Source organism: Sinohyriopsis cumingii, chromosome 3 (assembly GCF_028554795.1).
Source record: "Sinohyriopsis cumingii isolate HCF-2022 chromosome 3, ASM2855479v2, whole genome shotgun sequence".
Lineage (NCBI taxonomy): Eukaryota > Metazoa > Mollusca > Bivalvia > Unionida > Unionidae > Sinohyriopsis > Sinohyriopsis cumingii.
This window is the reverse complement of record NC_142963.1, coordinates 110934690-110949426: the sequence shown is the minus strand read 5'-3', so window position 1 is coordinate 110949426 and position 14737 is coordinate 110934690. Positions and strand designations below refer to the sequence as shown.

The 14737-nt window shown below is 35.2% G+C and overlaps 1 protein-coding gene across 1 annotated transcript in view; it reads right to left on the bottom strand.

The window, feature by feature from the left end:
* The window catches only part of LOC149803574 (general vesicular transport factor p115-like), an 88364-nt gene that overhangs the window by 70556 nt on the left and 3071 nt on the right, over window positions 1-14737 (bottom strand). The window contains exons 2-4 of the mRNA XM_089953315.1: window positions 10980-11066; window positions 5985-6049; window positions 2274-2347 (exon numbers count right to left, since the gene is read on the bottom strand). Coding sequence (XP_089809441.1) covers window positions 2274-2347; window positions 5985-6049; window positions 10980-11066 — 226 coding nt within the window. The remainder of the gene's footprint in view (window positions 1-2273; window positions 2348-5984; window positions 6050-10979; window positions 11067-14737) is intronic.

The window sequence follows — 14737 nt, the reverse complement described above, 5'->3', positions numbered from 1 at the left end:
TAACCCAAGGATTCAGGAGAAGTAAGGTTTGACACTGGATATGTGAACCAGGTCAAAATATTTTGTTTACAAGTATTTAAATAAGTTATACGTTGTTATACATGGCGGCCAGTATAACTGGTGGAGGAAGAACCCTGGGAAGAACCACCGATCCATGAGAAGCTACTGGCAGGCTTTCTCACATTAACCAAGCCTGAGACTCGAACCCACGCAGACAGAGGTAAGATAGCAGTGTTCCGAACGGTGATTGCTTTAGACCACTTGGGGCCCTCCGTTTGGGAGTAGAATTATCAAGATTTTCAAGAAGGCTGGCACTGTGGCCATATTGAATGACTGCCAACATTATAATCTAGGACCATCCAGTCATCATAAGAAATCTTGTTTATGATATGCCCTGTTGGTATTACCATCTGATTAGGAAAAGTAACAATAACAAAATATCTGAGCAGCATCATTGTAATATAGGACCAACTGGATCTTGGGATGAATGTGTGTAATTTAGGAGGAGTTGCAATAACAAACTTGTGCAAACAGACAGATGGATGATAGGACAATAGACCATCTCATCATCTCATGAGCTCTTTGCCAGAACATGACCAGTAGAGCTGAGACTGCGGGGGGGGGGGGGGGGGGGGGGGGGGGCAAAAAAAAGAGATTTGTCAATATACATACCTTCACACGATGACCACAATATTTACCAAGCTTCATGGAAATCAATCAAGTACTGTATGAATGACTGGTTACACTAATGAGAATGTGCATCAGACAGAAGAATGGATGGACAGACACAAGGATTACTATATACTCCCAGAGGAAGGGGTGAGGGGTGTATTAAAAAATATGCTATTTAAGGTTCCACAATTCATTTAATAAGTGATGTATGTCTGGGTATATAATTTTTTTCAAAGCATATAGCATTAGACAACTGGTTTCAGGCAAACAGGAAAACAGTGTTAGTCTTGATCTTGAAAAAACACTATAGACATTTTCAATGAAGTCAAATTTGGCCTAGATTTCTGGAAAGATGCAAAAGATAATCATATAAAAGCACTTTTATAGCCTTCAAGATTGTAAGATGCCTAGATGTCTCATATTTTTGTTAAATGATACATGCTAATAGCTGGATATGTCCTCTGATTAAGTCAGATTTAAGTGACCTTTTAAAAACCTGTGTGTGGCTCTGTATTATTATTTTAAGGACAACCATTGTCCGATTCTAGCTGGAACAAAGACAAGAACTTAGTTTTATTAACATTGCAGAATCTTAGTGAATATGTCAAGTTCTGATCTGAAGCCAGACTTGTCAAATGGAACCTCACATTATTTATGAGTACAATTAGATATCTATTAATGCTGTTGCATTATGGCATGCAGATCAGAAATATAAAAGACATTGTAGACGCAGATTATCTGCTGTCATATGATGTATAACAAAGCAGACATTATCTGCTGTTCTATTATGACAAGGTTGAGCTAAGGAATAACAGACATGGTAGACCCAGATTATCTGCTATAGTATCAAGTATAACAAGGTAGACCTATACTATCTGGTGTTACATGATGCCCTAACAAATCAAAAGTATAGCAAGGTAGACCCATGTTATCTGCTGTTACATTATGCCATAACAGATCAACGGTATGCGAGGTTAGAGCCATATTATCTGCTACTGTATTGTGCCTTGGCAGGTCTAAAGTAAACAGACATGGTAAAACCAGATTACTTGTAGCAGCCAGATCAAAGCATAACAGGTTAGACCCATATCATACATTGTTGTATTATGCAATGGCAGATCAAAGAAATACAGAACATATCATCTGCTGTTGTATTATGCCATGGCAAATCAAAGCATAACAGGTTAGACCCATATCATAAGCTGTTGTTTTATGCCACAGCAGATTACAAGTATAACAAAACACATAGATTACCTACTGTTATACCATGGGATAAAAAAAATTAAACAACTATTGTAAATTGTGATCTGCCTTTACACAATGGCCCATCTGGGTCAACGCTGTTTACAGTTGGCAACATTATATTTATAGGGACATTTTTCAATCTATAAATGCCTATAAACTCTTTAAAGGAAGCTAATAGCATTTCTTGATAGAAGGTAACAACAGAGATGATAAAATAAGACTTGACAAGCTGTCAAAAGCTTTGATTTAAAATACTGTATTAACAATTATCATGCTGGGACACACACAAAAAAAAAACGTAGTTTAAGCTAAAAATGGTTTCATGGAATACATTTTTGAAGAAAATATGCATATACCATCATCTGTGACTTCATCTGACATGATATGGCACAATGTGTCGAGGGCATAGCCTGTAATTTCAGCATCACTTCTGCAACAAAAAAGGATATTATGCATTATAAAAGATTAATGAGATTTATTATGATCATCTTGAATGTTGTAAAGAGTTTATACCAATAAGATACAATGAAACCTTCTCTAACTGGCCCCTCTATAAACCAGCATCCTCCTCCACAGACTCAACCTAAACCCTGGATCTAATATAGTTTCAAAATTAAAAGAACCTCTTTAAATGGGCAATCTCTTCAATTATACATATAAATATTGTGGTTCCTGCACTTGCCAGGAAGTAATGGTATCACAGCTGGTAGTGTATAGCACCTGCCTTCAAAGGGTCCCAGGGTTGGTACCAGCCCAGATCAGCTGTCTCAGTATGCCCTTGGGAAAGGCCTTTAACTACCACTTCCTTGGTATGATACAGCCAATGTGCTGAAGTGCCAATTCAACCAACTGACCAATTATCAAAATTCAACAATGCATCAGAATGCAAAATAGATGGATTAAATTGGCACTGCTATCCAAATTATTTAGAACACTGCCATTCTGTAATCTGAGGTATTATTGAACATTACAATCGTCAAATGATGGGATTTTTAAGATGGCTATTATGGAAGCCATATTGTATGTAACCTTGGCACCATTTCCATTTAGGGCAACTAGGTATCATAAGAAGTCGTTTGGAGAAAACCACATGTCAGTATGTCCAACCATTCAAAAGGAGTAGCTATAAGATCCTGCATATGGCCAACATAGTTGTCCTACTAGGTTGGCATCGTTTTCCTTCAGGACCAGCAAGACATCATAGAAATCTTGTTGACAAATCCCTGTAGAAATGACTTTCCATTTAGGTGGAATAGCATTAACAATATTTTCAAGATGGTTGCTGTGGCAGTCATTGATGTCACATGGGTGAAAATTTCATTTAGGACCCATTAGACAAACTAATAATGTATTTTGGTGAAAACCCAATGTCAGTATGACGATCCAATTAGGAAGAAAAGCAATAAAACAATTTTCAAGATAGCCATCATGAAGTTTAAATCTGCATTATTTTTGTTTAGGAGCAACATAACATGGTAAAACGTCTTTTCATGAACACCCCATATAAATATGACCACCCATTCAGGGGTGGCCTTAACAAGATTTTGAAGATGGCCACCACTGCAGCCATACTGGATGTCAGATTGGCACCATATTCATTTAAGACCAACTAGACATTACAAGAATTCACTCTGTGACAAACCCATATTAATACAACCATCTGTTCAGGAGTATCAACAAGATTTTCAAGCTGGCCATAACATTCATGTATGTCAGATCGGTACACTTTTCATCTAAGTTCAACCAAGTCTTTTCATGAAAACCCCATGTTAATACAACCATTTGTTCAGGAATATTGATAACAAGATCTAAAAAATGGAAACCATGGCAGCCATACTGGATGCCAGATTAACACTATTTTCATTTAAAATCAAGCAGACATCACAAATCTTTTAGTTAAAAAACCAAAGTTAATATAATGATCCATTCAGGAGAAGCACCAGTAACAGAATTTTCAAAATTCCACCATGGCAGCCATACTGGATGTCAGACCTAGACCATTTTCAATTACAACCAACTCTACATCATAAGAAGTGAAAACCACATGTCAATATGACCATCTGTTTGGGATTAGTACCTATAATAATAGTTTGAAAATGACATTCAAAGTCAAAACAGAATGTCAGTGAGGCATCATTTTTAACTAGGCTCAACAAGACCTTGGGAGGAGTGTCTGTAAAATTTGGTGGCAATCCTCATAGTAGTAGTACAGTTTAGGTAGCATCAGTGTACTAGTGAATGTCAGACAATATATGCCAGACAAAAGGACATTGCATAAACTTTTCTGATCTATGACCAACAGAGCTAAAAACGATTAACAATCAAAATGGTATACATCAATCCATCTATGTGCTGCAGTTTCATTGATAAAAATAAAGAAAATTTTCATTTAACAAAATTATCCACAAGTGAAAATTTTACAGAAAATTCTAGGTTTGCATGGTACTGTTACCTAGTCTGTTAATTTTAGCACAGCCATGTTCTCTTTGACAGACTTTTGATGGTTAAAAATAGTACTGAATATGCACTTAACAATCTGAAATCAATGACAAACGGTTTTTATTCCAGAGGCACAACTCTTTCTAAATGTCTCTGTGAACAATTCACTATCTGATTAATTTTCAATAAAGTTTTTATGTACAACAGGATACATTGATTCAAATAAATAATAATAAAAATGTACAAAACAAATAAATGTTTATGTGCATGTGAAATATTTGTAAATGTACATATAAATAGTGACAAAATAAATATGCACTGTATCATGTATGTCAATGATAATGAATTTTTCAACTTGAAAATCTTCTCCCCGATTTCAGGACTCACATTATTATCCAACCCATGGTTCTGAAAGGAAGTCCCAAATGTTACAAGCTAATGTACCAGTCAGGGTTTTCTATGACACTAAATGATGCATACAAGTATGCATACTTTTCATTTTTGGATAACGAAAATTCCAACAGCTGAGTCCTTGATACAAGATTTTTTGTCAGTGACACTTCCTTGTATTTCATCCGTTTCTATCAAATGAGTATGAATCATGTAGTGAGTGAGCTATTAAATAAAGTTTGTGTGATTGTAATGGGATTAAGTGAAAACTTCATAGATTAGATGACAAGGAAAGTAAGACACCTATTAAATGATTGTCAATTCCTAATGATCATTTTGATCAAAAGACAACTTACACGTGCTTCCAATTTGACACCTCTCTTTGATAAACATTACTCAGTATCGTTTTAAAATAAATCCTTATTCAATATTTGGAACACCTGCATTTTTTTATATATACCATATTTAGAAAATAGTACCAAATTTTTTGGATTTATTCTTTTTGTCAGAGGAATATAACTCCCATGTTAACTGTCATAAAATCATTTTTTTACACTATACATCTGTTTTACAAGAAAGGAGTCCTGAATTGCAATTTTAAAAATCCTATGAAGAGCCCTATATGTGCCTTTCTCAGAGAATATGGAGGCAGCTGACTATGTGGGTCCTGGACTTTATTTTCAGTCCTTTGATCTTTTAATGCTGACATACTTGTATATTAGTGACCTTTAATACTGACAGTAACTCTGGCTCCTATACAAAGTTTAGAACATGGAAGTATATCATATATTAAATGACTTTTCACTGATGTGTGCATTTAACTGTATGTTTGGTATCTATGATAGACTGAATGATCCGTTTACAGTATATACTCACTTATAAGTCAGGTTCAACTTCAAACTGCACAGACCCAAATCTGCCATATATAATGCACTTGCATAGCTAGATCTATGCAGTTTATTAGGAGTAATTACGTATTAGCATAATAGCAAGTACCTTGGTAATCTGTTTACATCTTCTGTAGGAAGAAATGCAAACTGTTTACAAACAGTGGTGCAAATAGGGAACTGTTTTTGCCCCTCATATCTATAGATGAATTAGATTGTAATCTGAACCTATTTGCCAAATAATGGGTCGAATACTGCCTAAACAAAATTTGTTTTTAAATTTGAAAGAATATGCTAAAAGAGGCATGCTCAATGCAGAGTAGGACTTACTCTTTTAGGGACTCTACTGACCTGTCTGTCTCTAGAACCCTCACCAGAATATCCATAGCTCGGGTCCCAACTTCAACCCGGAATTTCTGAAATTATATGACGCAAACTTTAAATCAAACCAAAACTACATGGGTTCTTAAGTCATAATATACAATTCTGACTTTGAAAACTCGTACAACAGGTTAGTCATGAGTAATCCATGTTATTTCTTTGGGTCAAATCCCTGCATTTTTATCATCATGCTAATAATAATGACAATCAAGACATGGAACAAGAAGCCCAAGTTGGTCTTGTACTGCACACTTGGCTTACATAGATCAACAGTGGACTATTTCACTAGACAGGCTTATGCAGTAGTATAAAAACACAGGTCAAATGATTTTTCATTTCACCCATGCAATGTGGAGGGGAGGTTAATCTCCTCTACATTTGCTCCATGCCAAAGCTTCATGGTGGTGGAGTAAATGCCTTCAAATTACCATCACAACTCATGCCTTGTGCTTCTCCACAATGCAGGGGACTTGTCAACATTACTGACCAACATCTGAACTGCAAAAACATAAAGACCACCAATGGAACAGCTGAGACGTCAGAGTGATTTACAACTGGATGCCATTAGAAAAATCAATCTTCTTTATGATTGCATTTTTGTCAATAAAAACATCATTTCAGAGAAGTCTTGTGTCTTTAATTTTTTAGCTCTGATTAAAATCCTCTCCTTTGCTATCTCTTACCTTCTCACTTATTCTTGTGGTTCAATTTGTACACCTTTCCCAATCATGGTTAATTTTAAAATTTCACATTCACTTTCAGATGTAACTAAAGTATGCTGCAGCACATTTTTCAGTGACTGCTCACAACCTATTCCCTCCCTCTCAATATATATTAATATACATGATGCTAAGAATATCCTCGCCAACAATGTCAATGTGTCTGCTTTACACAGACATGTTTGTGAAGAGAAGCTTGTTTAACCAATTTGATCATGAATTAAGGCTGCATACAAAACTTCCTAAGAAATAGAGAGCACCATTCAAATAGTTTTAATGGGGAAAGAATGCATGCATAGCGAAAATATGAGCATGATTTTACATGACTCAAGCAGATGTGAGCACATGACCTCCATTTCTTGCAAACAATGTGATGATTTGATGCATTGTCTTTTCATCTGACATTCAGCTGATAACACTGATGTTATATACAATTTAATTTAGAAGAATAAACAAAAGTCCCTCTAAGAGAATGATCATGCTCTACAATGTGAAACGAATTTCATGGAATTCAAGATAAAACCATACTTTCTTTAAACTACTGAGTGTTGAACCATCTCTAATATTCTTCAGCAGATTTTCAAAATAATCTGCTGTGGTGCACATACAGGATGTCATTAAAGTCTTTTGGCAAAAACCTTATATCATATTGATCATCTATTCAGGCTAAGCAGTGAAAACAAGATTTGTGTACAACTGGCACCAACAAGGTATCACAAGTCTATTGCTTAAAACCCTATGTTGATATAGCCATCCATTTTAATAGAAGAAGCGATAACATTATAATCAAGATATGACTTTCCATTTAGAAGTAGCAAAAACAAGATCTGGACATCAGATCGGCACAATTTTCATTCACTACCAACTGAACTCCATAATAAGTCTGCTGATGAGATCAATATCACTTGTTAAAATAACATGATTTTAAGATGGCTGCAATGGTGGCCATACTGGATGTCAGATTGGTATCATTTATACTTATCACCAACTAGACGTCATAAGAAGTCTTTCAGTGAAAACCTCACGTTGATATGATCATCCATTCAGGAGGAGTAGTGATAACAAGATTTTCAAGATGACTGCCATGATGGCCATATTCAATATCAGATAGGTGTCACTTTCATTTACAACTAATTGGACATAAAACCCCATGATGACATGATCATCCAAGGAGTTAGTCAAGCAGAATCCCAAATGCAACCATATTGGACACCAGAATGGCACCATTTTCTTTTTAGGATCAACTAGGCATAGTAAGAAAGTCTTTTAGTGAAAAGCCCATGTTGATATGACCATCCATTCAAGAGAAGTAGTGATACAATTTTCAAGACTGCCACTGTGGTGGCCATATCCATAGCGGTGATTAGAAGAAACTACACATGAAAGAATCCAGTGCAGAGCTATTCTGTGCATGAAGCTGTAGCAACTCCATCATGACACATGCTGGCAATGGTTGAGCAACTCTGAATAATCTCCATGATCTCGCCATCCATACTGCAATGTGTGGAGAAATGAAAACTCGCATGAGCTGTACTGTATGTAATCTAGCCTCAACTTTTATTGTGCTGATTTTTCCTATTTTACTACGTCCTGACTGAAATTCTTTCTGAACATAAATGCATAATTCATAAGCATAGCCTCTTCCTCATAATCAAAGTAATCCAAGATACTAAAGATATTAAAACCACTTTTACCAAGCTCTATAGAAACTGGATGCAAAATAGTATCTAGATTTAGAAAGGTAACAACCTCAACAAATCTTCATCTTAATCTTAATATGTGCAGATATAAAACCCATCAAAGAAAATGATATCATAAGCTTACCAAGATGGAGCAAAATCCAATCCAAATTCATTTTTCTGATTGGTAACAAACAAGCCAATCAAATACAATATTACCTTATTAACATGCTGAGATCTTGCTCATAATCACACTTATCAACATTTCAAGTGGTAACAAACTCAGCCAATGATATGCAAGGTCACCTCATTAGCATAATATGTTTATCTTGCTCATTACTGAATATGTCCAAGACTTTGATTACATGAACATAAATCGGAAAAGAAATACGACCGTTAGAGTAGTAACAAGGTTAGTAATTCAGAGACAAGATCACCTCATTAATATGTTTGATTAAAATTAAATCAAGAAATATGGACTCCAGAGTGGTAACAAGCTATTGTTGACAGTCAGATAGATGAGGTACAAAAGATGCAGGGCATACACAGGGCTCAAATATAACACAAATTTCTTTGTAGCCAGAAGGACTAGTATACTGAGAAATTTACTAGTCCTGCCAAATCTTTACTAGTCCTTTTCACAAAACAATGTCACACATCTTTCATGTACGTTTACGGATTTAATTTTAAAGTTCAAACAACCCGCAGCAAAACTGGATGTTTTCTGTGTGTTTGTTTTTGCGAATTGCGTTACAGTTGCACCACATAACGTTCCTTTCCTCATCATAATTCAACCATTCCCTGTCTTTTGCCCATTTCTTCTGAAATTTTCCATTACACTTTTTCCTATCATAAGAATTATTCCTCATCATTCTCATTCAACTTTTGCTTTTTTTCCAGTGGCTGAACACCTATCAAATGCCACATTTTGCCTGTCTTATAAGGAGAGAATTGTGCCTTGTTTTGAAATACAAGATGTTATAGTATAGCTGACGCGAATTATTTTAAGCAGGAAAAGGAATGGCACATTGTCCTTTATATTAGAAAGTCAGAGCAAGAAACACGTTTCAAAACACGTGTCTTTGCCCCCTCCCATAATTAAATGGCCTCTCCCTAACAAAGACTTAACTTCAGCGGATGTTCTGCATGATCAAAGCAGTGGCTATTGTAAACACTGTTATAAAATATTAGCATCAGAAGATAGTGTTAGTTTCAGCTTGGAAAAGGTGTGTTCCCATCAAACGAAGCCATCTGACACTCGGCGTGTTGTATTTAACAGCTCCAATTACGGTATCATAAGTCATAAGTCTGGTAATTGTTCCTAATTAATCGAACCTCAATGTATTGTTAAAATTAATAATAAGGTGGAAAATTTTCAAATCTTAGATGCCCATGCTCAGAGATTTTAATTCCCAACAAATGTACGACATTCTGCTTGGATATCTCCACGTGCATTCAATTATTTGTTCATTCTTGTAAGGGAAAAACATAAAAACTATTCTTTTCATCATAGAAAAAGTAGTTGTATGGAAAGGATGTGTCAATAACGTAATCGTAATAAATTGATCTAATTCTTATAATTATTTCGATGGAAATGTAAAATATGTAGTTTCCTGTTTGTGACTGTTGGAGCATTTGGGTAGCAAGCCAAAAAAAAAAAGAACCTTAAACAAAAAAAACGTGCAAACTAATTTCTTTGAATAGTTTTTGCCGTGTTCTTTTGTGTGGTATACTGCTTTGTAGTTTGTTACTGTGGTTGAGTGAATAAAGTGTGATACCACGTCATATTTTCATTTAATTCGTTATCAGATTAATTAGGATCAATTACCAAACTTCTGTTGTTAATGATGGGACCATAATTTGCACTGTTAAGTGAAATGCACAAAATCGGATGGATTCTTGTTATAGCAAAACATACCTTTCCAAGGCAGAAATCGACTTCATCTTTTCATGCTAATATTTTATGACTATGTTTACAATGGCCACTGCTTTGATTCTACAGAACATCTGCTAAATCAAGTCTTTATTAGGGAATGGCGTAAAAAAACGCTGACTATTGATAACCGAAACTTACTAGCCCATCGGACTATTAACATTATGAAAGTTACTAGTCCGACTGGAAATCTGCTAGCCTCAGGCTAGCGGACTACCGTTAATTTTGAGCCCTGCATACATATGTTCCTTTTGAACTGATGTGCCCATCATCAATAGGGTTCTTTCTTTCTCTAAGTGCCAACCATCCACAAAGTGTGAAAACTGGAGATGATGGACAACTCAAGTTGTGCAGAAACAAAACTGTTAACTGATGAACAGGCATATGGATGGACAAGATCATCACATAATCACTTGATATATAAATCATACAGGTAGCGTTTACAAAATTTTGAGTTTTGTTGTTCAGATTCAGCTGATGTCATCGGTGACAATGGTAAAGATTTGACGATGACATCACAATGTTCAAATATGAATCAAATACTGGTTACGAATATTCAAATAGTAAAACTGCATATAAATTTAAGCATTTTACAAAAAATCAAGTTAAAGCGATATGTTTTGTGATTACTAACCTTGGACAGGGCTTTGAGTGCTCTGACTGCATCTCTTCGGTCATCCAGAAGCGTAGAGGATGAAGCACGATCACACAACCTTTCTACCTGCAATCAATAATAAAATGATGGACATTGTGATCTGTCAATGTATAATGTATCAGCACATCATTGTGTATTGATTATTTCTATTCATATATGCAAAAATGCATTATAGACTTTGATTTTACAATGTGTAATGTAGTCTTCTTGTGTTTTTCTGTGACTTCAAGCAAAGATACAGTATAGACAGATCTGCCAATGTATAATGAAAAGTGCACTTGTTTCTTTTTCTGACTTCAAGTAAACCCTGGGCTGCTGATGTTCAATGTAGAGTCTAGTCATTTCTTTCCATGACTTCAGGCAAATGCAATAAACCCTTATCTGCCAGTGCATAAAGTGACTCTACATTTTAAAAGTTAAAGTTGTTCTTCACAATTTTAAACTACCAATTTGTTCTGCATTTATAACTTTTTCTTATTATTTATACTGTCTGCACAAAAGCTGATTATCCAATTTAAAAATATCACATCTCTCAGGCAATTATCTCACACTGCAGGCAAAAAAGTGCTGAAAATCATATCTTTTTGCAATTGAGAACATTGGAGAAATGCTTTATTGTGCAATCAAGAATTTGGGGACAAGTTATCAGGAATTCAAGTACGTGTACATGTAAAACTACAGGTATCAGCTTAGTCCCAAAGGTCACTTTACCATATGACTATAACATCTGAAGTGGAGAAATTTGGATTAAATGAAAGATGTTCTTAGTGTTGCTCTGTCATAATGCATTTGTAATCAAACCAGTAAAAACAATGTAAGTTCATGTTTCAGTCATTCCCAAAGTTTTATGTGCAAATGTCTCATGATTTTTCTTTTCTTCCATTGTGATGACCTCTTCTGCATGGCCAATATGAAAAGAATTTTTAAACTGGTAATCATTTTCTTAATTTAAATTATTACAAATCGTAGTTCCTTTATTCATGTGTGTGTGTGGTAACAAAATACAGACACTAAGATTAATAAGAAATTGGGGGTTTTAATCAAGTGCCTCAGAAAGTTCTGAACATTGTGAATTTGCCATAATTTCAATGTCCACATAAAGCAACAATTAAGGATAATGCAAGAAGTACAAAGTTATTTTTTTACTTTCACTCTTTCCCCCCAGCATATCTATCGGACCACACTACATGTACATAGCATGACAAACATGATTATTTTTGCTCCCAAACATCCTTTCCAACATGGTTAAATTTCTAAAACTATGATTTTAAATAAAAAAAATGGTAAAAAAGAACAAAACCCACAACCTCTTCTGACACCATGAAATATGTCCATAACCTGGTGCTTTTATAAACAGAAAAAAAATCATGTTTCACACTTATGCTATCAATCCTGGGCAGTCTTTATGGTTATGACTGACAATAGCTAACTTGATTTTACATTTGGTATTCCCTTGAACATTACTATGGTGGACCTGCCAACACCAAAGATATTCATCGGGGAGATTTTGAAAAATTCTCAGGGAGATTTCAGTTATTTCAGGGAGGATTGTCACACTTACCACAGGCAACAATGAAACTTGAATCGCAAGTCTTTCAAAAGGATGCAGATGAATCACTTCCAGAAGTTAGGCAAGGAAATTCCAAGTAATAAGAAACTTGGTAAGAAGATTTATATTTTTTTTACTTTTCCAATTTCATCCAAATCTCCGTTTCATTTAGACAGTAGACAAGTTTTCATTTAGACAAAAAACATAAGGATTCAATTTTGCAACAACTTTAACGTACTTTTAAAGAACTTCTGTTCTTATTTGCTGGGTAGTTTCAAATTGTTTCTTCCTTATATGAAACAAATTTTTCTTGCAATTTATTTTTTGTTGTAGTATGAAACAAATTTTTCCAGGAGAAAAATAAAATTGTGGTAGTAGTATGGTGGTGGTGGTGGTGGGCTAGAAATGGTCAGATTTTGGGAATCTCCAGCAAAAAGAGGGAGGTTTGGCAGGTCTGCTATGGTACAGTCAATTATGTTAATTTGCACTGGTAAATTAGATGAAGTGGAACAAATGAATTTGATTTTAAGTTTGGTAAGTTAGGGATGAAGTCTGAATAAATAAAAGTTATTACACTTTAGAATTTCAGTAATCCAAGACAACTTCTTTTTAACTGTAGAGTGTTTAAACCATATCTAATATTCTTCAGGGATAACAAGATTTTAAAATTAGTTGCTTTGGTGGACATATTGGATGTTAAATTCTCACCATTTTGTTAACTATCAAGCAGACATCATTATAAGTTTTTTGGTGAAAAATCCATGTCGATATGACCATATATTGGGGTGAGTAGTGTCAGCAATATTTTTCAGACAGCCATACCGGATGTACAAACGGCATCATTTTCATCAATGACCAATTAGGTCTCGTAAGAAGTCTACTGGTGAAAATTCCTTGTTGATACATCCATCCATTTCAGTGAGGTAGATATAACAATATTTTCAAGATGACCAAGTTGGTGGCAGTATTGAGGGTCAGTTTGCATCACTTTCAACTAGACACCATAAGAACTTTTCTGATGAAACACGACTTTCCTTTGAGCAGTAGCAATAACAAGATTTTCAAGATTAAACCACTATGGTGGCCATATTTGATGTCAGGTCAGTGCCATATTAATTTAGGACTAGTAAGACATTATAAGAAGTCTTTTGGTGACCTCCACTTTTGTAGGGGTACATTACTTATTCGTTTATGAGTCCTACTACAAACAGCACAGACCCAAATGTGCCATCACATAATGTGCCAGAAGATCAGTGTTTATGAAGTTTCTTAGGAGTAATAAGCAGAATAAACAACACAGACCATGACAGATCAGGATCTTTGTTGTTTGCACTTAGTGCTTACTGTATATACTGTAACAATAACAGGAGCTTCAAGATGGCTGCCATGGTGGTCTACTGGATATCAGATTCACACTACATTGTGTTTCCATCTAGTTCTAACTTGATATCATAAGAAGGCTTCTGGTGAAAACACAATGTCAATATGACTGGTCATCTTGAAGTCTTGGTATGATTTTCAAGAAGGCTTTTGTGGTGGCAATATTGGAAGTCAGACTGGATGGAACCATTTTTATTTATGACCAAATCAGACAAGTCTTTCAGTGATAAACCATATACTGAGATGACCATTCATTCACAAAAAGTAGAGATAACAAGAGATGGCCAGTGGCCAAACTAAATGTCTGAATAGAACCATTTTCAGCAATGACATAAGAAGTCTAAAAAACCCATGTTGATAAAGTATTGCCATCCATTCAGGAAGAGTGGTGATAACAAGAGTCTCAAGATGACTCTGTAACAGCCACATTGGATACATGAGCAGCACCATTTCCACTTAGGACCAACCAGAAATCATAAGAATTTTTTTGGTGAAAACTCCATGTTAGTATGACTATCCATTCACTAGGAGTAGCAAAATGTGACAATCTATGACAATTTATTCAAGAGGAATAGCAATAATATTTTCAAGATAGCTGCTTTAGTTGTTTTATTGGGATTCTGATTGGTGCCATTATCATTTAGGACTAACTAGTACCAAAGAAATATATTGCACAGCTAAAACCCCATACTGATATGACCATCTATTTAAAAGCAGTGATAAGATGGTGTTCAAAATGGCCACTGTGGTGGCCATACCATGTGTTCTAACAGCACCATTTACATTTAGGACCAATTAGACAACAGGA